Source organism: Salvia hispanica, chromosome 6 (genome assembly GCF_029641045.1).
Source record: "Salvia hispanica isolate PSC_SH4W2 chromosome 6, Shi_PSC_v1, whole genome shotgun sequence".
NCBI classification, from domain to species: Eukaryota; Viridiplantae; Streptophyta; class Magnoliopsida; order Lamiales; family Lamiaceae; genus Salvia; species Salvia hispanica.
In genome coordinates, this window is record NC_142697.1 from 10,999,378 (window position 1) to 11,022,880 (window position 23,503).

The following is a 23,503-nucleotide window of genomic DNA, read 5'->3' on the forward strand; positions in this document are numbered from 1 at the left end:
CTCAAGCCCAGAAGGCGAGCCGGAAAAGTACATCGAAACTCGACAAAAGAGGGAGGCAACCATAACAGTACCAACCCCCTCAAACTACCAGCAAACAAATCAGCACCAAAGACAAAAAAACACCTCCCAAAGCACTCAACGGATGAACCCAAACAACTCAACTTAAAAAACAAACAACCAACGGAAACTACCCATGAAACTAGGGGTGTGCATTCGGGTTTCGGTTTGGTTTTTCGCCCAAACCGAACCGAACCCGAAAAACCGAATTTAGGCTAAAATTGAAACCGAACCGAACCGAAAAACCGAAAAACCGAAAACTGAACTTAAAAAACCGAAGCAACCCGAAAAAACCGAAATTTTAAAACAAAACCGAAAAAAATAGTATATATTAATATACATAATTTATTTTATTTTATATACTATAATAGAATATAAATATATATAATATAAAATTAATAGAATATATATAATATTTATTCTATAAAAATATATTAAAAGAATATATATTATATATGTGATATAATATACTAAATTAATAGAATAAAAATATATAATAATATATTTAAAACATAATTCGGTTTTTCGGTTTTTTTTTCGCCCAAACCGAACCGAACCGAAAAACCAAAATTTTTGTATTTTTAAAACCGAACCGAACCGAAAAACTGAAAAAACCGAACCGAATTTCAAAATTTCGGTTTGGTTCGGTTCGGATATTCGGTTTTTGGTTTTTTTGCTCACCCCTACATGAAACACAAAAAGAAAGCAAGAAAGCAAGCCTAACACCAGAAGGTAGCCACAAGCAGAGGAAGGCTAACAACACCTCAAGCAGCGCTCACCTTAACAATCGAATCTCCTGCCGCCACGGAACCTGGCCACGTCCTTTCATCCAACTTTCAAGACGACAAAAAAGTCGCTTCTTCTCAATCTCCCAAATGGGGTTGAAATTTTGAAAGGCAACCTTATTGTGGATGTCCCATATAGACCATGAAATGACATAAAACATGGTCGTCCAAATCCTCTTTTCATGATCTCTAAACGGGGCGCCAAGCCAGGAGAGAAGACATGCCTTTGGTTGATTAGGAAGACACATGGAGATGTTCCATCGCTCACAGCATGAGTACCATAAGCTGCTGGATATCTTGCAACCAAAAAAGAGATGTTCAATAGATTCCGGTTCCTCTTTGCAAAGCACACATCAGTCATCATCAATCCCTTTAACTCCAAATCGGTAGAGTCTGACTTTAGTATTGAGTTTTCCATGGAGGATAAACCACATGTGGAGTTGTGCTCGTGGTGGTGCAGCATTTCTCCATGCAAGTATTCCCTGGTGTGGTGGAGAGCTAGCGATCTCCAGCTGCTTGTTGACCTGCAATGCAAAGTTAGAAACAGAAAACAAACCAAATTTGCCACCAGACCAAGCCCTCACATCGCTCGTATTTAATCTCAAGGGGGATTGATTCACAGCTAGTAAAAGTTCCATAAGCAAATCCTCTTCCCAAGCGAACAATTTTCTTCTCCATTTAAACTCCCACCTCCAAACTCCTCTCTCCCACTCTCCCATATCCATAATAAGATCATCTTTCTGTTTAGACAATCCAAACAGCCGTGGGAACAAAATTCTAAGGCTTGTATCCCCTATCCATTTATCAAGCCAGAAGCTAGTACAGGCCCAATTCCCCACTTTTACTCGAATTCCTATATTTGCAATCTCTTGTATTTCTTTGTTAAAGGTCCCAAAATCTGTAATTTGCCCCCATATGCTTGTTCTGCTCTGCTTCTTTCTCTCTTGGAAATCACCGAGATGTTTAAACTCATGGTTTGATTTGATAACATCCTTCCACAATGGTTTTTGGTCATCTGCAAGTCTCCACCACCATTTGAAAAGTAAGGCCACATTCTTCAGAGAAATATCACCAGCACCCAAGCCTCCCTGATTGCGTGGTTTCTGAATGGTATCCCATGCAATGAGGTTCCCTCCATTGTCTCCTTTTTTTCCCAATAAAAAGTGTCTCTGAAGCTGAATGATGCGGCCTACCACTGCCTTGGGCATACGAAATAAGCTTACATAGTACATGGGAAGATTGTTAAGGACTGCTTTGATGAGGGGGACAGATGGAGTACTACCTAGTAAGACTTGAACTACCCAGAAATCTGGCAAACTTTGTGATCCACGAAAATGATTTACACCCCATTGTGTGGTTGGTTTAGACTTTTATGGCAAACAAAACAATAATGAGCATACACCAACATGTAGGGGTAAGGAAAAATACCGTAATACCGAAATAGCGCACTTACCCTACCAAAAAATACCGAAAATACCGATTTTTCGGTATACCGCAGTATTCGGTACCGTATGATACCGTACCGTACCGAAAGATTTCGGTATGGTAACAGTATCAATTTTCCTATATCGCGGTATAACGGGGTATACCGAATCCTTGGCGCATAACGAAAAATCAGTATATGCTGAAATATTATATAAATATTATATTGAAGTTAATATATTCATATTTAAAATAGATTAAAAAGAAAAAATCTCCGAAAATCCTACTTTTAAATATTTTGTGTATAAAATAGATTTTTTTTTAAAATGGTATTATGGTATACCGTACCGTACTTCGGTATAACTCAATAACGGTAAGGTAACTGTATAACAAATTAACCATACTGAATGTTTGGTATATAACGGATTGCAATATACCAAAATTTTGGTATGCTATCGAATGATATTTTGTCATACCGTAGTTTTCAGTATGGGATATGGTATGACGTAGGACTGGCAATTTTTGACACGACACGATAACACGACACGAACCGGCACGAAATTAATGGGTTTGGGTCAGAGCTTATCGTGTTCGTGTCCTTATCGGGTCGACCCATTAAGGACACGAAAATTTCGTGTCGTGTTCGTGTCGTGTTCGTGTCGGGTTCGTGTTATCCGTGTTCGTGTCGTGTTCGTGTTATCCGTTAACACATAATATTTTAATATTATTATTCTTATTAACACATAATATTTTAATATTATTATTCTTATTATTTTCATTTTTCAATATTTATTTTCGTGTCATTAATGGGTTCGTGTCGTGTTCGTGTCGTGTTGACCCGAAACGGTTCGTGTCGTTAATGGGTTGGTGTCGTGTTCGTGTCGTGTTCGTGTTTGAGGGTAGCGGGTCGTGTTCGTGTTCGTGTTTGAAGTTTTCTTAACGGGTCGTGTTCGTGTTTGTTGTTATCGTGTTCGTGTCATTATCGTGTCGACACGATAACAACCCGACACGCACGATTTGCCACCCCTAGTATGACGTTCTTGATACGATATACCGTACCGATCCACCCCTACCAGCATGTGCATTTAAATGTATCTATAGATATAGGCTATCTACTCTCAGGAAGATGACCTTGTTTTAGTATTTATGCACTTTTATTTTAAAAAGTTTAAATAGAGTGATAAAAAGTAATTAGATGTTTTAAAATTTTAAAAATGAATAAAATAAAAGAGATAAAAAATTGTTAAGTAGATGCTTTAAAGTATGAAAGATGAATAAAGAAAGAGATATATTAAAAGATAGTTGAATATTTTAATTATTTCCTAAATAAGTTATGGCTCGTTTTTATTGGGACGGACAAAAAAAAGAAAATTGCATTATCTTCGATAAGACGGAGGAATTATTATTTGTATGATTTAATAAATGTCATATAATAAGGCGTTATTGTATACAAATAAATTGTACGATATATATAGGGGTGTAGTCGTGTGCATCCAACTCCTTAAATTAAGAGATTAATATACGAGATTTAATGACCCATTCCATTATAATGCACACACATTACCATTATAAGAGTATTATAGTCTAAACAAAACACATCGGTTGAGTCACAATAGGAATGCCCAAAAAATTAGGTCCAACATCTCATCCACTATGTCCGGTGACAATAAATTTTAATGTGATTTTTTTTGAATAAAATCTTACTTCTTATTTTATTTTCCCAAGGACTTGCCCCTATTAAACTCTTAACAACAAACAAAAGATAGATTGATCTAACTCTTAGAACATCAATTTAAAAGAAAATGATAATCTGTAATTCTAGGCAACTTTCAGTATAACCTATACACCACATTGCATAACTTACCACTCCGTATTAGTAGGAGTATTATTTATTGATTAAATATGCACATTCAAATTTATCTTACTGTATTTCTTTTTAAGAAACTCAAAATATAAGGAGGAATTTTGAAAATATAAACTAATATAAAAAGAATAGGATAAATATAATTGAAATTATATGAGAATTATATGAGAACTAGAAGAGAAATAATGGTAATACTAGCCGTTTGGTTAGTATTATCATTATCAGAAAGCCCACGAGGATTCGCTTTAAAATAAGCCCAAGTCAAAATAAATAAGCTCGGTCATGATTTGACTGTTCATAGGATTAACTGTTTGTTCTCAAAATTTAGAAGATTTTATATTTTATAAGGTGGGCTCCATTCTTCACTAATAATATTTCAATCACTTTTTTTCTCCTATTTTATCAATTTTGCATTAAACTTATACTGTCTCTAAAATCTCAATTTTTATAGGACAGAAGGAGTACTACCTAGTAAGACTTGAACTACCCAGAAATCTGGCAAACTTTGTAATCCACGAAAATGATTTACACCCCATAGTGCGGTTGGTTTAGACTTTTATGGCAAACGATACAATAATTAGCATACACCAACACGTCACACGTGCATCTAATGTATCTATAGATATACTCTCTGGAAGATGGCCTTGTTTTAGTACAAATAAACAACCCATAATTTTATGCATTTTTATTATAAAAGGTTTAAATAGAGAGATAAAAAGTTACTTACTATTAGCTTTTTAAATTTTTTAAAATGAATGAAATAAAAGAGATAAAAGATTGTTAAGTATAGATGTTTTAAAGTATGACAGATAAATTAATAAAGAAAGAGAAATTAAAAGATAATTGAATATTTTAATCATTTTCTAAAAGGGCTCATTTATTGGGATGAATAGAAAAAGGAAATTGTGTCATCTTTGATAAGATGGAGGAAGTATCATTTATATTATTTAATAAATGACATATAATAAGGCGTTATTGTATACAAATAAATTGTACGATTATACAGGGGTGCACTTACATCCAACTCCTTATTAAGAGATTAATATACGAGATTTAATGAGATATTCCATTATAATGCACAGACATTACCAGTATACTAGCATTACAGTCTAAACAAAATACATCGGTTGAGTTAAAAATAGGAATGCCTGAAAAATTAGGCCCAACGTCGCATAATGAGTGATATAGCAACAAATAATTATTAGACAAGTGTAATTCTAAAAGAGTAATATTCCAACTATACATATAAATCTACATTCAATTTATGGAAATTTTCCACAATATTTTGAATCTCTGTTAAATATTCTCAACTACTCATTGAATCTAATAGGATGAATATATGCGTACAGTACAATTATACATGCCTTTGCTATTTTTTTTTTATTTTTAAAATTTATTAAATTTGTTCATGCTGCAAAAAAAAAGGTATAAAAATTTGAAAATAATTCATACAGTAATATGTTAACAAAATTTAAGTTAATAGCCACACTTCATTATTATTTATGTAGAATACACGTGGTATTATATTCACTGTTAAATGGTGCAGAAAACATTGTGGAAAGGAAGAGGGGAAGAAACAATTGTGTAGAATAGGATGATAATTTCATTATATAAAGCACCCTTTAAATAGGGATTACAAACAAGTAAATATGGTTGAACTTGTGCTCCAAGTATTCTTGGGCACCAAGCTAATATATTTCTTAGGCACCAAGCTAATGTGTTTCTTGTCCTCCAAGTTAATATCTTTTTCTTTTTCTAACACTCCCCCTCAAATTGAGTAGTGGGGTCTCCAATACTCAATTTGCAAAGAGCATCTTCAAAAACCCTCTTGTTGACTGCCTTTGTCAAAATGTCAGCAAGCTGATCTTCTGAGCGAACAAATGGCAGATCTACAATGCCTCCTTCAATGTTTTCCTTGATAAAGTGTCTATCCACCTCAACATGTTTGGTTCGATCATGTTGAACTGGAATCTCTGAGATGCTTATTGCGGCCTTATTGTCACAGTATAGTCGACACTTTCTGCTAGGAGCTAACCTGAGTTCCTTCATCAGTCTTCTTAGCCACATTATCTCAGTCAGTCCACTTTTGATTCCACGAAACTCTGCCTCAGCACTCGAGAGGGCGACTACTTTCTGCTTTTTACTTCTCCAAGTCACCAAGTTACCTCCAACAAAGGTAAAGTACCTGGCGGTTGACCTTTTATCATTAGGATTCCCCGCCCAATCAGCATCGGTGTACCCATGAATGTCAAGATTATCACTCTTAGAGAACAACACTCCATGTTGTTGTCCCTTTCAGATATCGGCAAATCCTGAGCGATGCTTCCATATGGTCCATCTGTGGTTTATGCATAAACTGACTCACGACCCCTACGGCGTAGGCAATGTCTGGCCTAGTATGCGATAAGTAGATAAGCTTTCCAACTAGTCGCTGATATCGACTTCGATTGGTCAACTCGGCTTTATCATTAATCTGCAATCCATGATTAACAGCTATAGGCGTATCTGCCGGTTTACACTCTAGGAGACCCGTTTCTGCAAGGATGTCTAGGATATTTTCTCTGTCTCAAAAAAAATCCCTTTTTGTGATCTTAACACCTCGATCCCAAGAAAATATTTGAGATCCCCTAAGTCCTTCATCTCAAACTCCCGAAACAGATTCTTCTTCAAGCTCTCAATCTCTTCCAAGTCGTCACCTGTGATAATAATGTCATCGACATATATGATTAAGCAAGTGATTTTATCTCCTTTCTTCTTCAAAAAGAGAGTATGATCGGAGTTGCTCTGTTTATATCCATAACTAATCATTGCCCCGGCGAATTTCCCAAACCATACTCTTGGGGACTGCTTCAACCCATATAAAATTTTCCTCAGCCTACATCCTTCTCCTATCTTGGAGTCTGCTGCGAATCCTGGAGGGGCCTCCATATACACCTCTTCTTCTTTTTTTAGCTCACCATGAAGAAAGGCATTCGTCACATCGAACTGATGCAGTGGCCAATCTTTATTTGCCGCCACAGACAATAAGACTCGAATTGTGTTCATCTTGGCCACTTGGGAGAAAGTTTCTGAATAATCAACCCCATATGTCTGAGTATATCCCTTCGCGACTAGCCGTGCTTTGTACCTCTCAACTGAGCCGTCTGGTCTCCTCTTGATAGTGAAGACCCATCGGCATCCTACAGGTCGCTTCCATTAGGTAAGATGCACGTTTCCCAAGTGCTGTTCCGGATCAGTGCATCTATTTCTTTTTGCATTGCCTCTCACCAGTGCTTATGCCGCATAGCATCTTCCCATGACTGTGGGATCTCTTCCTCCTCATACAGTGCCTTCTCAAATGCTTGAGCCATTCCTGACAGATGGCTCGTAACTAGGCAAGCAACAGAGTAGCGAGCCTTCCTGTTAATCCTCTCAGGTGTATATCTTTTTGGTGGAACTCCCATGTTCTCCCGATGTGGAAGAATGTACCCCCCTGTGTCGGGGTCAATCCCTTCGACTTCTTCACTAGTGTCTCCATCTGTGTTTTCCACAACAGGGCCTTCTTCTTCCTCTTCACTTACACCATCAGTAGTAAAGGAAATTGGAGGAACAGGGTTATCAATACTTACATTGGATAGCCTCAACGGGGAAGTAGTTGGTTGAGTGTCACCTTCAGGAACGGACTGTCCCACTTCAGAGACTTGCTCAGCGGAATCGCTTACTGCCGCCTCTGTTAGGCCCACTTCGGGATTACTTGGCGTTGGCATCGGCACTGATATCCAACTTAGCGGATCCTTACTACTATTCTCCCCCTGACTGCTAAGGTGGGTATAAAAGTATTCGGTTTCAAGGAAATTGCAATTCATCGTAACAAACATTCGATTGGTTTTAGGATCAAAGCATTTATACCCCTTTTGGTTTATCACATATCCCACGAAGACACACTTAATTGCACAAGGAGAAAGTTTGGTTCGTTCATGTTTTGGGGTATGAACAAAAACGGAGCACCCAAAGACTCGCGGTTCAAGAGTTAAAGGTGGTGGAATTTGGTGAAGGAGGATAGGGCTTGGAGTGGTGTTTGGTGTTTGAGGATACTTGTGGGTAATCTGTTCAAGAGATAGGCTGAGGTGGCAATGGCTTCGGGCCAGAAGTGTTTTGGGGCTTTTGATTCAATGAGCATAGAGCAGGTCATTTCTAGGAGGGAACGGTTTTTTCTTTCGGCTACACCATTCTGTTCGGGAGTGTAGGCACAACTGGTTTAACGAATCAGACCATTTTCTTGAAAAAATTGTTTCATGGCTGAATTAACGAATTCCCTCCCATTATCTGATCTCAAGATTGTTATAGAAGACTGGTACTGAGTTTTGATAAGGTAAAAAAATTGTGAAAAATGTATATAAACCTCAGATTTTTGTTTCATGAAATATACACAAGTCATGCGAGTGCAGTCATCAACAAAAACTAAGTAGTATCTAAGATCCTGCCCCCCAGTAAAAGGTGCGGGGCCCCAAACATCAGAGTGAATTAATGAAAAAGGAAGATCAACACGAGTATTATTCAAAGGATAAGAGGTTCGGTGGCTTTTGGCCCAAAAACAAGTTTCACAATACTCATCGTGTTTAGAAATAAAATCAGGAAACAATAATTTTAAGTAACCGATAGAAGGATGTCCCAAGCGTCGATGCCAAAGCCAAGCCTTCCTATTGGCAAACCCGTGAGTTAGCATGGCGGTCCCTTTTTGAGCTATCTCATCTACATAGTACAATCCATCACGTTCAGTGCCACGTCCAATTATTTCCCCGGTTCGGATATCCTGCAGCAGACAGAAATGAGGTTGCATCAATAAGGTGCAATTTAATTCCTTCATGACATGGCTAATAGACAACAATTTATGAGACATTGAAGGAATGTAAAGGCAGTTAGATAATTGAAGGGTAGGTGATATTTTCACAGTTCCCGCCCCCTAAACTTTTGTAAACTCCCCATTAGCTGTCTGAATATGGGATTTTTGAGGTTTTTGAATCCCTGTAAGATCTGAAGCATCATAAGTTATCGTATCAGTCGCCCCACAATCAAATATCCATCTATCGTTTTTCTCATATCCACTAGACACCTGACATGCAATTCCAGTGTTTTCTAGGGGCTGAAACCTATTTTTACACACAATCGGGGTACTAATAGGGAAATTACTTAGTTCGGGGTCAGATTCGCACAACACAAGAGAATATGGGTCATTAGGCAATAAATGAGGTACACTAAGTAATTTATTGTATTGCTGGGGTGAAAAATAGGATTTATGTAAAGTTTGGGGTTCTTTAACCAAAGAACCCACAAACCCTAGGTTACCTGCCGCCGCTGTTTCTTCATCTCCCCCAAATTCCTCCTCTGACCAATTCGACACCACCGTTCCTCCGGCGAAGTTGGCGGCTCCCATCTGACCCGTCAGCTAAGCAGCACCGATTGCTCCCTTGTCGCCGCCCCGAGTCTGAGTAGCTTCCCTGTTGCCCTCGGCGGTGGCGATAAGGTAATTTCCTCCGTCTCTCGGTTGCCCTCCGATAACTGCAGCAGTGTGGCCGCCGCAGTTCCAGGGAGCGCGTGGTGGCGCGGATGGCGGCGGTGCGGATGAGTTCTTGCCGTGTTTCTCCTCCCACCAATCGGGAAATCCGATCAATTCGAAGCACGATTCTTTCATGTGCTTCTTCTTCTTACAATAAGAACAGACAAGCTTCGATTTGTCTTCATCATTGTTCCGCCGGTTCCAGCCGCCTCCTCCACCGCGATTGCTGCCGCCCCTGGAGCCGCTGCCGTGCTGGTGCGATCTTCCTCGGACGACAAGTCCTGCTCCGATGCCTTCTGTTGTGGCTCCGGCTCCTGACTGTAACACTTGAGACCGTGTCTCTTCTTGTTTGATCAGATTGTAGGCAAGGTCAACCGAGGGAAGTGGTTCCATTTTAACTATCTCCCTTTTGGTTGTTTCATATTTGCCGTCTATTGCAGTCAGAAACGTATAGAGTCTCTGTTCTTGGATCCAATTATCATGTATTTCCATGTCCTCCGGGTACTTCATAGGATTTGTACGTTTCTGATCTATTGACCTCCATAAATCTTGTAGGGTACTCCATGTCTCCTCTAACAATTGGCTTCCTTGTTTCACCATGCTGGCTTTGATATGCAGTTCGTATATTTGGAGTTTATCTCCTTCGCTCCCGTACGTGATAGCCAACGCATCCCATATGTGTTTGGCTGTCGGTTGTTTCAACACTCGGCTGACCAACCGAGGTTCGATATTCTGTGTGAGCCATGTGAACATGCAGTGATCAGCTTGTTGCCATTGCGGAAAGGCTGGATCGATTTGTGGCGGGGGAGGTGGCACTCCGGTTACGTGAGAAACCATTCCCCTGCCGCTTATAGCCGTCTTCATCAGGATGGCCCATTCAGAGTAATTTTCTCCATTCAATTTGCTTCCTCCAATGTGGAGGGGTTGTGTATCGATTTTGTACACAATGGGTTTTTCTGGTGGATTTTCTGTGTTCTCTGGTTTGGGTGTTGATGGTATCATCATGGCAAGACTTTTGCTCATGATTTCGGCAATTTGCCGAGCAATTTCATCCGACTGGGATGGGTTTTTTTCGTCTGACATGGTTTGTTTTGAATGGTTTTCTGCAGATTTGGCTTAAGGTCGAGAAAGGTTAGGGACAGTGATGAAATTTTTCTAAGTCCTGCTCTGGTACAATATTAAATGGTGCAGAAAATATTGTGGAAAGGAAGAGGGGAAGAAACAATTGTGTAGAATAGGATAATAATTTCACTGTATAAAGCACCCTTTAAATAGGGATTACAAACAAGTAAATATGGTGGAACTTGTGCTCCAAGTATTCTTGGGCACCAAGCTAATATATTTCTTAGGCACCAAGCTAATGTGTTTCTTGTCCTCCAAGTTAATATCTTTTTCTTTTTCTAACATTCACAAACATATATTCAATATAAATAACAGAGTTTGGTTATTAATTTAAATTTTATTGATATATTATTAATTATATTTTTCTACTTTTGATAGCATATAAAAATTTAATTTTTTTTATAATAATAAAATAAAATAACAAAAGACATCTATATTTGTAGAATATATTACTCCCATTAGATTGGGAGTATGTATATAATGTAAGTCCAAAATATTTTCAAAATTTAAAGTAATATTTGAATTTAGATTTACATTCATTAATTTCCATGTATAATTATGTATTGGAATATAACTTTTTTTAGAGTTTCACTTGTTAAATAAGTATTTGTTGAACACACCAACTTATTATGCCAAATAGTATGTCTAAAGTAGAGAATTTTTTCTCCTCATCCACTATTTCCCGTGACAATTAATTTTAATGTGATTCTTCATGAATAACTCTTACTTCGTATTTTGTTTTCCCAATGACTTGCCTCCTTTAAAATCTTATCAACAAACAAAAGATAGAATGATCTAACCCTTATAATATCAATTTAAAAGAAAATGTTAATATGTAATCCTATGCAACTTTCACTATAACCTAAATACCACTTTGCATAAAATACTAGTATTATTTATTGATTAAATATGCACATTCAAATTTATCTTATTGTATTTATTTTTAAGAAAATCAAAATATAAGGAGGAATTTTGAAAATTATAAACTAATATAAAAATAATAGGATAAATATAATTGAAATTGTACTATGAAAACAAGAAGAGAAATAATGGTAATACTATTAGATTAGTTAGGCCTGCAAATTTAGTCAGCGGGTTTCGAGTTTACCCGATCCCGACCCAATAACCGACGGGTTTTGGGTACCCGAAACCCAACATTATGGGTTCGGGTACGGGTTTGGGTAGTTAATGTTAGGACTTTTCGGGTTTAAGGTACCCGACTAATACCCGATTAAATTCGATTAATTATGTATTTGTGATAAATATTTTTATTCAGTATAGGGCATATGGCCCGTAGGGTAAATCTAGGGTAAATTTATTTAATCGCATGTAGATTTATGCCAAAAATTTCTTTATTTTAAAATTAAGTAGTGTCTATTTGTCTAATGTAGATACTCCCCCCGTCCGATAGAAATAGGTCATATTTCATTTTTTGTTCGTCCCATACAAATAGCCCATATACAATTATGACAACATTTTTCTCATTCTCTTTACTTTATCTTTTTGTTGGTCCCACCATTCACTACATAATTTCAACTATTTTTTCTTCTTCTCTCTTACTTTACCAATTATGCATTAAAACTCGTGTCAATTCCAAATGGCCTATTTCTATGGGATGGAGGGAGTATATATATATAGTCATAGAATCATAATCTAGAGAAAGTTAAAGCATTAGAATTGAAGTTTAAACTTTTAATAATATTCAATAAATAGTATTATTGTGTTATTTTTAATCATTTCTATTCTCATCACAATATAATTTATATAAAAGAATAAATTTGAAATATACTAATTTCGGGTTTATGGGTACCCGATTAGTTAGGTTCAGGTACCCGCACCGGGTATTAGGGTACCCGAATTCACATACGGGTCGGATATTGGGTATGATATTTTTGAAATTTTGGATTTGGGTATCCGAATTTTCGAATTTGGGTATCCGTGGGTATCCAAATTTACATGCCTAAATTAGTATTTGTAGACCTATTAAGGTTTGGCCAAGGCATAGTCCGAGTTGGTTATATGGGCTGGACTGAGTTTCTGATGTGCCTGCACTTGGACTTGGAGTTAAGAAACATCCAAATACAAATCACTTCAGCCAATGAGTCAAGCCCATGTCCGATTTGTTTCAATGATGGACTAGCATGACCCAACCAATATCGCATATATATAGACCGACTCATATCGGGCCTGATCCGTATTAGGCTGAGTCGGCCCGAGCAGTTTACAAACTCTAATATGGACATTAAAATTATGTGCAAATAGTAATGCCCTCAACACCTAGCATCCCATTAGAAAAAAAAAAATAAAAGAAAATTAAAGAAGATAAGAGGGCATATTCTTTCACTTAGTCATCCAACTTTAATTCGGTGTTCAATCCCCTCAAATGATTGAGACATCCAACTCTTGGAAACGTGATATGTGGAGGTGAATAGGCTGCTCCACAATTTCAATTCTATTGTTTCGCATTTATATTTCCCCAACTTCCAACAACTACACTATCACACGCCACACACACACACAAACACACAAAAAGAAACAAGTAATTAAAATCTACATCACTCTTTTATCCTGGTCAAAGGACAACTTATTCATTTATGTAACTACTGCCAGATTTTCACATTACAAAGTCAACACAACTATTGTGCTAATTAGAACAAGTGAGAAACCTAAAGCCAAGACCCCCACCCCATTTTGACCAAACAATCCCTAAAAGAGTTCTTGTTCTCACCATAGTAGTACACCCTCAGTCCCATATATATAGTATTTTTTTTACATTTTGGGTCATCCCATTAAAATAGTCATCGTCCCTTTATGTTTTTCTCTGTTGTGAGGTGAGTTACATTCTCCACTAACAATACTCTAATCACTTTTTTTTTTCTGCATCTCTCGTACTTTACCAATTTTGCATTAAATCCGTACCGTCTCCAATGTCCCTGTTTTTATTGGACAGATGGAATATTTTATTAGATATAAAACTTACAATACGCATAAGTAGCATGATACAAGAAAACAAAATGGAATAGAACACTCATAGCATAATAAGCCTAATCTTCAAAGGAGTGGGCTATAAAATTATAAATTTAAAAATAGAAAGCCCATGCCTTTGCAGTGTATAAAAACATTCGTTCAACATTCTTCATTCTCTGCATCTCTCCAATGGAAACCTCTAAACTCTTCTTTTCCTTCTTCTATTGCTACTTCATCCTCTCCTCAGGTACTCTCTCTCCCTCTCTCTCTCTCTCTCTAAAATTTCCCTCTCACACTTGAAATTAAAACAAACATAATTTTCTCACTTTGAAGGATACATATGCATCCAAGCTTCTACTCTCAACCACCGCCACCACCACCGCCACCGGCGGCAGAAGCATGAAATTTCCGATGGAAGTTTGAGACCGAAAAAACTATTTGTATTCGGGGACTCGTACGCAGACACGGGCAACATCAGAAAATCGCTAGGAAACTCGTGGAATGAACCGTACGGCTTCACCTTCCCCGGGAAACCCGCGGGCCGCTTCTCCGATGGCCGCATCCTCACTGACTACATTGGTAACCATATACTCTTATCTACATTATTATTTTTTTTACTTTACTATTTCTCCGCTTTAACTATTTATATTATTTTTATAAATGACTTTACAATTATGGAATCAGAGGAGTAACTAATTAAAGTTGATTAAAAAATAAACGTATCTTTTTCTTTGCTTTTCCTGCATCAACACATTTTATACCATCATTTATTCACTTTATCTTTTTTCTGCTTTCCTTCACTTTTCTTTTCTTTTTTTGGTTTGGTGGACTTATATAATTATTGTCCATGTTAAAAAGATCCTCTATTATTTATGTTTTTTATTGAAAATAAAAGCAATAACATGGTTTCTCTTTACCATCATCAAGTAGTGTAAACACATGCACCACTTTATTCATTACTGGTTTTTGAATCTCAGCTTTGTTGATGCTTTTGTTATGAGATACGATTAGCATAGTGATTAAAACCTATATTATATAATATATAGATATTTATATATCTAGCTGGCATGTAATTACTTTTCTGATTTGCTAGATATATGTGTATGTGTACACGATATGTAAAATTAACCACACCAAATAATAATATTGTTGAAGAGTTATTATCATGCTGATAGCTGTCGTTTCTTGTAATATCATTGTTCATGCAATTACGGTTAAACACATTTTCTTTTAAATTAAATGCCAGCATGATAATTCATGAGTCAACAAACTAGTGTAATGAAAACTGACATGTTTTGTGATGTCAATTGATATTAATAAAACAAACAGCCAAGTTCTTGGAAGTGAAGTCTCCGTTACCGTATGAATGGATGGAAATGGGAGGTAAAAAATTACAAAATGGGCTGAATTTTGCTTATGGAGGGAGTGGTGTGTTCAACACAATAGGAGATCTCTTGCCCAATATGAGCACTCAGATTGGATTTTACGACAAACTTGTGCATGATTCCGTCTACACCAAATCGGATTTGAAGTCCTCTCTTGTTCTTGTCTGCCTCTCCGGCAACGATTATGGTGCTTTTCTTGCCCAAGGTGGAACTATGCAGGTAACACTTCCATCTTCACATTTTACTTCATTAGAAATAGGAATTCAAGATTTTTTGGTATGTGTGTTGGATTTAATTTACAGCATAAAAAATCTTTACATTTTACTTGCTATTAATTTATTGAAACAAAAAAATAAATTGCGTGACTCTTTTCTTATCATAAAATGGGAAGTTGTGGGGTGCGAGAGTATTTGAATTATACACGTCCTTTTCCAAAATGGATGATGATCGGTTGGATTTCCTTTTCATTTTGTTGAAAAAATCTGGTATTACAAATTTTATAGCCATCTATATTTATAAATAGCTGTATTTGTATGTAATGAAATTAATAATGGTGATAGAGTCAACTAAAGCAAAAGTCTTTTTTTGAATTAATTAGAATGCGTTTTGTTCAAGGGTCTTTAATAATTGCATAAGAGATAATTAATGCCACTATAAATAGTGGGTTACACGTAATTGTGGATCTCAATATCCCACTTATCTAGTCTTATTAGATTTCATCATATCTTCAAAATATAGTATTTTTCTTTATAAAGTCAGTGAAAATGAACACTATTGCTCCCACATCATGTGCATATAATAATATTTACAAAGATGCAGTTTTATTACTTAGATTAGTAGTACTACTACATTATTTTATTTTTCTACTTACTAAAAATTGGGAGTGGTGAGTAGTAACGTGATGATGTTGGGCAACTGACTCCTCTAATATTGGCGAATGCATTTATTAGGCGGAGGGAGCCTTTATTAGGAGTTAACATAAATTCAAGAAAATTAGGTGGCAATGCCTTTCCCATTAAATTATTAGGATACAGCTAGTCTATTCTGTTTGAAGTACTGATTGTATAATTTTATTTGATTTGATAGATTTTAAAAAATCATTTTGATTTCGTAGAAGCAAGAGTTAATGATTTAGGTTTGGGCTATGATACTAATACATTTTGATTTAGTTTGCAAAAAATTATGAAATCAATTTTAATTTGCTTTGGTGTGATATGGCACCAACCGATTCGTAAACTGTATATGCATGTGTTTAAAATCAAGATCCCTACCTAATCTCGTGGTCTAGGAAATTGTAGTATCTCTATTGTCTATTTATATTTAGCATTGTGTCGTTGTATGTCTGTCATACAGAGTATCTCTCTGTGGTCTGAGCGCTCCACTACCTAGGCGAAAATTGAATACTCCATCCTACTAGTAAAAAATATGGTCACCTAATATGACACGAGAATTAAAACAAAATAGATAAGAGTAAGAGAGATTAGAGGATATGACATGAGAATTAAAATAAAATAGATAAGAGTAAGAGAGATTAGAGGAGAAGAGTAGTTAAATTAATATTAGTGAATAGTGTGACCTACATTATTGTTAGTGTTTATTGATGGTATAAGTTATTAATAGTATGATGTATATGGATAATAAATTGGGATAACTTTTCATAAATAAAAATGCCCATATTTTTATGGAATGAATGAAAATGAAAAGTGCAAATATTTCTGTAGGTCGTATGAAGTATTAACACTTCATCATCTTAAATAAAATTAAAATATCCTAATTCAATTTCTTATATATCCAAGTTGATGACAATTAAGTGCATATCGGCTTACATAAGTATTTTTTTTGTATTTTGTATGATCATATATATTCATAAGATATCATTCTCAAAAGTGCTTACAAAAGTGCATAGATACTCCTTCAATATGATACAACAGAATGGTGTTACGAGTTTTTAATGAATTGATTGACAGGGATTGCAAACGTTCATACCGCGTGTGGTGAAGCAACTAGGCGTGAACTTAAAAAGACTCCAACAACTCGGTGCAACTAAGGTTGCTGTGACATTACTCCAACCGTTGGGCTGCCTTCCTCGGAGCACGGTCGATTCATCGTTTCAACGATGCAACACCACCCAAAATCTAGCCGTCGCCTACCACAATCTTCTATTGCAGCAAACCGTCGCTAAATTGAACAACCAATCCAAATCCTCCACCTTCTTCATCATCGATCTCTACAACTCCTTCACAACAGTGCTCAACCAAAAACGAGACTATCTAGGTGCGTTTTTTGTCATTTAAATAAAAAAATTTCGGTTTTAATTAATAAACGTGGTGTTGAAATGAAAATTAGGTAATTTGAGATTCGATACTCCATTGAAGCCATGTTGCGTTGGGACAGACGGCTACGTTTGCGGCAGCGTGGACGAGAAAGGTGCGAAAATGTATACAGTTTGCAGTGATCCGAAATCGGCATTTTTTTGGGATATGTCACATCCAACTGAGGCTGGATGGCATGCCATTTACACCACCTTCAAATCCACTCTTGAACAAGCCTTTAAATTTTAGTTTTTTCTATGTTTCGGTCGAATTCTTACTGTATTTTGCTAAGTTGTTGCATGGAAATTTGTTTTATTATTCAATACATATGTGGATAATACAAACAATCAATGATCAAATCAATACTATATCCATTCCTTAAAAATATAGTACTACTAGTAATTTATTTCTATTAAAATAGAAATTTTTTAAACTTTCTATCCTAAGATGTGGACATTTCAAGTGACAGTTTCATTTTGAAATGCAACGGCTCAAGCAATCTTGCATGTTAATCAATATATTAGTCTTCTCTTATTCTACAATTAATGCTAATTAAGGATTCATTGGATCGAAGAGACTCTTATGCCAACTTTATTGCATATGAAAAGCAAATCTCTATAAATACCCACTAACAAAATAACTTCTTTAATTTGCATCTAAACTCCAACAAATAAAAAAAGGGCAGGCCTTGCCCCATATCCTCTAAACTGGCCTGATGGAGAAGCCGACGCAGAACGATAAGCATATTGGCAATGATGCCGGAGAAGATGAAGGCTACCGGAGATAGATGAAGGCGGATGGAGAAGAAGATATGATGAAGGCGTATTGGAATAGAAGAAAAGATAGAAGCAAATTGTATTGGAGCTGAAAAAGGACGAGGTGGATTCTTTAACGAATTCTAACAAATTAGACATTTAATAATGCAATGCGTAGGGTATTTTAAATAATTAAGGTAAGAGAAGACCTTCTTTTTTTTTTTCCTTTTGGAAGGTCTTCCGGATTCCATAAATAATTATCTATTTTCGGTTTTTTCTGTCTCAAAATTATAATACGGTATGTTTTTATTTATTAAAGTTGCTTGATGATTTCTTGTGCTTATTGATCTTTGCATTCCATAAAAAGGCCATCTCTAATTAATTCATTTAAGTATACCTATAATACAAAAAAAAATATCAGCCCATTTGATTACAGCCCATTTACAACTACCATTAAATATTAAAAGACAAATCACATGTAAATTCATGAACTGTTAAAATAGTTTAGTTTTTCTCGTGAACTTTAACCGTTGCGTGTAAAGTTATGAATTTTATCGGACTGTATAAATTTTCCATCGGATCCAATCCGATAAATTTCCGAAACAAACTTATCCTACGAGGCACGCCGGAGGCATGACTTGGCAACTCCACTAATTCTAATTGTTTCTCTTCTATCTTTGCAATCTTTGACTCGGGACTTATCACAAACATACAAGTAGCGCAAATAAAAAACATACAAATCGAATTCGGCATACAAATCACCATAAACTTATACTCCCTCCGTCCCAGATTAAGAGTCACTTTTTGCCATAAAAGTCTGTCCCAGTTTAAGAGTCACGTTTAGAATTTTCCATATTTAGTCATACAATTTTACCCCATTGTTCATCAAAATTACAACAAAATGTCATTATCCACATTAAAATAAACCAATAAACATCTTTTAAATCCAAAAAGTCAAAAGGGACTCACCTTCAACCAACTCACTTCATTTATTACACACTCCATCATCTCACTTCATTTATTACACACTTCAACTCTTTCTTAAAATTCGAGCCATAACTATATCAAACTCTTAATCTGGGACGGAGGGAGTAAATCGAATTCAGCATAAAAATAGCATTAATTCAATAATTCGAATTGAACATTAAAAAATTTTTCATTTGCCACAAGTCATGCCTCTGGCGTGCCACGTAGGATAAGTTAGTGTTGTAAATCTATCGGGTTGGGTCAGAAGAGAAATTTACATAATCCGGTAAAGTTCATTACTTTTTATGCAACATTTAAAGTTTATGGGAAAAATCAAATTATTTTGAAAGTTCATAATTTTTCAGATAATTTTCCCAAATATAAACAGTAAATAAAACATAAAATGACGATTTAGAACGGGTCTTTGATAAGGCTCGTTTCATGCATTGGTTTAGGGTTAAAATTATGTGCATTTGGGGCGCTAATGTGCGTTTATGAGTTCAGGTGCGTAGTAAATCTGCCGGACCCAGGAGTTGCTGTTACCTGACCTGGCAGATGCAAAAGAGATGAAATTGAAGCAAAAATCAGAAGTCGTCGTTCACACCTGGGAGAATCAAAAGTTGGCGACAGGAGCAGAATGGAGCGAAAGCAGATTATTTTAAAGAGTCTTACTCAAGGGCAGGAGCGTCAAATCACCAGAGGGATACCCTAGGGATCAGAGCCTCGCATATATAAGGAGCTCAACCTTGAAGAAAGACAGAGATCGGTGAACAGCCACTCCTACGCTTTCCTAGCTCTAGTTCTAGTTCCATACTTCAAATTTTCATTTCGTGTTGCTGCGCACTTGGACATGGAAGATTCTGGCCACCGTGGTTCTCATCGTCATCGTTATTTTGCTGTGTAACACCGCCTTGTGAAGGCGAAGAAACAATCTTATTTGCTTTCGTTTAGAGTACTTTGTTGGATTTAAGTTTCATAACTCTAGTTCTTACTTTGATCTACTGGATTCAGACCTATTTCTAGTTATTATGGAAGTTCATGTTTGCTTTTGGTTGGATATCTCTGAGTTATGTTCATCTCTTGTTTTTAGCTTTCGTTCTTTGTTTGTTGTTGGATGTTTGGAGCTGAGATCTGTTGGTTTGTTGTTGGAGGTTGAGGGTTTATATATGGAGATGTTTGGATTTGTTGAATCTTGGTGTTTCAGAGTTGAAGTTTCGTATATTTGGTGCTTGATGTTTACGTTGTACATGAGTATGGCTATTTACTTTCTGTTTTTGCATCCTTTAGGTCCAGTAGCGTAGATCTGCTAGTTTAGGCTTTAATTTCTCGTTTTAAGTCTAGATCTAAAGTTTGCTCTGTTCTCATGGTGTTAATACTCTGTTTTCTCTGCTATTCTCGTTTGATTCCCGAAGAAGATGAAGTTGTTGGTAGTTAGAACCAGATCTGCTTTATGTCAGTACTTTTCTGCATGTACTTTACTTTTTCTGCATGTACTTTACTTTTTCTGCATGTCCCCTATACCTGTCAGTACGATCCACTTTGTCTCTTTTACTTTTCTGCATGCTTTTCCAAACCCTGGTAGTTTAAGGAAACTTGTCTTGCTTTTCGCTTTATGCTTGTCTGTCCAAATTAGGAAAGTCTGTCTAGTTAAGTTTACTCCAGCTGTTTTAGAACTTAAAAATATCTCAGTTTCTCTAAGTCATGTATGTTCCGTACGCTCTCAGTTCTTAGACCCAGTAGGTAGAGTAAAGTTCTTCTGATCTATTAGACCTAGTAGGTAGAGTAAAGTTTTGCTTATCTCTCAGACCCAGTAGTTTTAAGTTCTCGACCCACAAAAATTGCTTGGCAGCAGCCAAACCCTTTTTCCCAAAACATCCTCAAATGTTTCGTAACACCTTCTTCCTCGTGGGATCGATCCTTTACTTTCCTGTGCTAAGTTGTAGTATAGTGGGTTGAGGTTTTTGAAGGAATAGAGTGCACCCAACGACCCCTTTCTGATAAGTTTCATGATCTTCTAGCCTCTGAAGTCTAGTCAAATCCTCTGGACCTGTTAGATCGAGCGACACATATCACACCGTACCTGCACTGCACTCAAGGGACCTGTCAGTCTTCGTCCGCCAAGTTCTTCTGAATCACTCCTTGCACTATTCGAAAATAAACAAACAAGAAAGGATTACATTGCTACATCATATTTAGGGTAGCACTGTTCAAAAACACAAAAAATGACGATTTAGAATGGGTTTTGGAGTATGGTTGGAAGTGTAAATTGAGTTTTGATGTACGGTTAGAGATATCCATATGTAAGGATGGGTACTTATTTAATCTATCGAGTAAGGAGGAAATTATAATTGAAGTTAAGAGGGCTCAAACTCGGCACCTCATACAATAATATATAAGCTCTTTGCCGCTAAGACAAACGCTCCGGACATAGTGTTTTATCAGTTCAATTCAATTGATTATGTTGTCTTTGTTTCTTTTTTTTTCCCTAAAGCTAAAGAGGCAAATTTATTAATTTAAAAAAAATAAAAATTTACAAAAATTTGAATTTGCAAGATTTTAGCACTACAAGTTTGATTATTTGCAATACTGAATCCATCTTTTAGTTGTGGTGTGTGTTTCTTGATTTTTTTTTATTTTTGTTGAAGGGATGAGTCATTTCTTTTCTATTTTCTGTTTTTTTAAGCTAATTGAGGAAGTTTTTAACAACTTAGCAGAGTGAAGAATTTAATTCTTTATAATGCTCCTTTGAATATTACATCAAAATAATACTAGCTCGGTTAATGACATTCATGATACATATTACATCAAACTAGTACTAGTTCGGAATTTTATTGTTATTTTTAGGTTGCTAAAACTAATTGTGTGTGTAATATAATTACGAGTAAAAGTCAAAACTGGTTATGAACATCATGTCCATTTTACGATTTTAGTCATAGACATTATCTTTTGAATTTTTGGATCTCAAACATTTCAACTCGGATCACAATCGGTCCCAAGTTAACTTTTTTGTCAAATTTTAACGGTCAATGTTTTTAATCCCGATTTTGACCAAATTAAGCTGTTAAATATGATTACTAACTCCCTAATTATATCCTTAATTATTTTAATAAGTTATCATTTACTTCCTCCGTCCGCCATTAGGAGTCTCATTCCTTGGCGGCACGGGTTTTAAGAAATATTAAGAAAAGTGGGTGGAAAAAAGTTAGTGGAATAGGGTCCTACTTGTATATATTAGTTTTATATGAAATGTGAGTGAAATGAGTTAGGTGGAGGTGGGACTCTATTACTATTTATGGTAAAAGTGAACCGGGACTCCTATTCGTGGACGAACTAAAATGAAAAAATGAGACTCCTATTCGCGGACGGAGGGAGTAAAATATAAAACAAATAATATTAAAAAAGAAAATGAGAAATTCAAAATCAATCAATTCATGGGGGCATCTGCATCTCCTTCGATTCCATCTCTACCTCTGCCCCCTCCGCAACCGTTATCACTGCCACCATAGAGCTCATCCACCTCTCCTCCCCGCAACCACCTCCGAAGCGCTCCAATCCCTAAATCCCCCCCCTCCCCCCCCCCAAATTCCTTTTTCCTCTGCAGCTCTGACCGCCTCTACTTTGACGACTTCATCCTGCCTCTCTCCCCTGGCGATCGCCTCGACGCCGCGCAGATCTACTTCGCCCTCCCCGCGGCCAAGCTCTGCCATCTCGTGCGCCGACAACCGGTAGCGGCCAATCCATGCGGATCTACTTCGCTCTCCGCGTGGCCAAGCTCCCCATGAATTGATTAATTTTGAATTTCTTATTTTCTTTTTTAATATTATTTGTTTTGTATTTTAAATGATAACTTTTTAAAATGATTAAAGATATAATTAGGGAGTTAGTAATCATATTTAACAGTTTAATTTGGTCAAAATCGAGATTATAAACGTTGACTGTTAAAATTTGACGGAAAAGTTAACTTTGGACCGATTGTGATCAGAGTTGAAATATTTGGGATCCAAAAATTCAAAAGATAATATCTACGACCAAAATCATAAAATGAACATATGTTTAGGACCAATTTTGGTCTTTACTCTGTAACTATTCATGGAATATAGCATGGTTTATGTGTGTCGTTTTAGCTCCTAGTTAACAAATATTGAAGATTATTAAATTTTGTTATTCATCAACTACACCTAATATGCAAATGACAAGTCTTTTATCTGGGAACGGATCCCCTGCTGTGGAGAAATCACAGCAGGGGCGGCTGTGGTGACTAAACGGCACATATTGACTTATTCACTTAAGTGGTTCGTAGTATAACACTTGATGCTGTAGTATTCTTTATAT

The 23,503-nt window shown here is 36.4% G+C and overlaps 3 protein-coding genes across 3 annotated transcripts; 1 reads left to right on the forward strand and 2 right to left on the reverse strand.

The window, feature by feature from the left end:
* Window positions 1-1,195: 1,195 nt before the first annotated feature.
* Window positions 1,196-2,050, reverse strand: LOC125199680 (uncharacterized). The gene has a single exon (XM_048097619.2). It carries the CDS (start codon window positions 2,048-2,050, stop codon window positions 1,196-1,198), a length of 855 nt encoding a protein of 284 aa, XP_047953576.2.
* A 7,418-nt stretch (window positions 2,051-9,468) lies between these two features.
* LOC148923217 (uncharacterized) lies at window positions 9,469-10,783 on the reverse strand. Its single transcript, XM_089061838.1, has one exon. The coding sequence runs from the start codon at window positions 10,745-10,747 to the stop codon at window positions 9,554-9,556; it is 1,194 nt and encodes a 397-aa protein (XP_088917964.1). The 5' UTR covers window positions 10,748-10,783; the 3' UTR covers window positions 9,469-9,553.
* A 3,029-nt stretch (window positions 10,784-13,812) lies between these two features.
* Window positions 13,813-17,835, forward strand: LOC125208643 (GDSL esterase/lipase At5g03610-like). Its single transcript, XM_048108294.2, has 5 exons — window positions 13,813-14,000; window positions 14,087-14,332; window positions 15,083-15,357; window positions 17,106-17,412; window positions 17,485-17,835. The coding sequence occupies exons 1-5, from the start codon at window positions 13,943-13,945 to the stop codon at window positions 17,697-17,699; spliced, it is 1,101 nt and encodes a 366-aa protein (XP_047964251.1). The 5' UTR covers window positions 13,813-13,942; the 3' UTR covers window positions 17,700-17,835.
* Window positions 17,836-23,503: the final 5,668 nt, after the last annotated feature.

What these genes read in the sequence shown, in the direction of transcription:
- LOC125208643 (XM_048108294.2), top strand. Translation starts at nt 13,943, where the DNA reads ATGGAAACCTCTAAACTCTTCTTTTCCTTCTTCTATTGCTACTTCATC. An exon ending in CCCAAGGTGGAACTATGCAG is followed by an intron (nt 15,358 to 17,105) that starts GTAACACTTCCA and finishes ATTGATTGACAG; the next exon opens with GGATTGCAAACGTTCATACC. An exon ending in CCAAAAACGAGACTATCTAG is followed by an intron (nt 17,413 to 17,484) that starts GTGCGTTTTTTG and finishes AATGAAAATTAG; the next exon opens with GTAATTTGAGATTCGATACT.
- LOC148923217 (XM_089061838.1), bottom strand. Translation starts at nt 10,747, where the DNA reads ATGTCAGACGAAAAAAACCCATCCCAGTCGGATGAAATTGCTCGGCAA.
- LOC125199680 (XM_048097619.2), bottom strand. Translation starts at nt 2,050, where the DNA reads ATGCCCAAGGCAGTGGTAGGCCGCATCATTCAGCTTCAGAGACACTTT.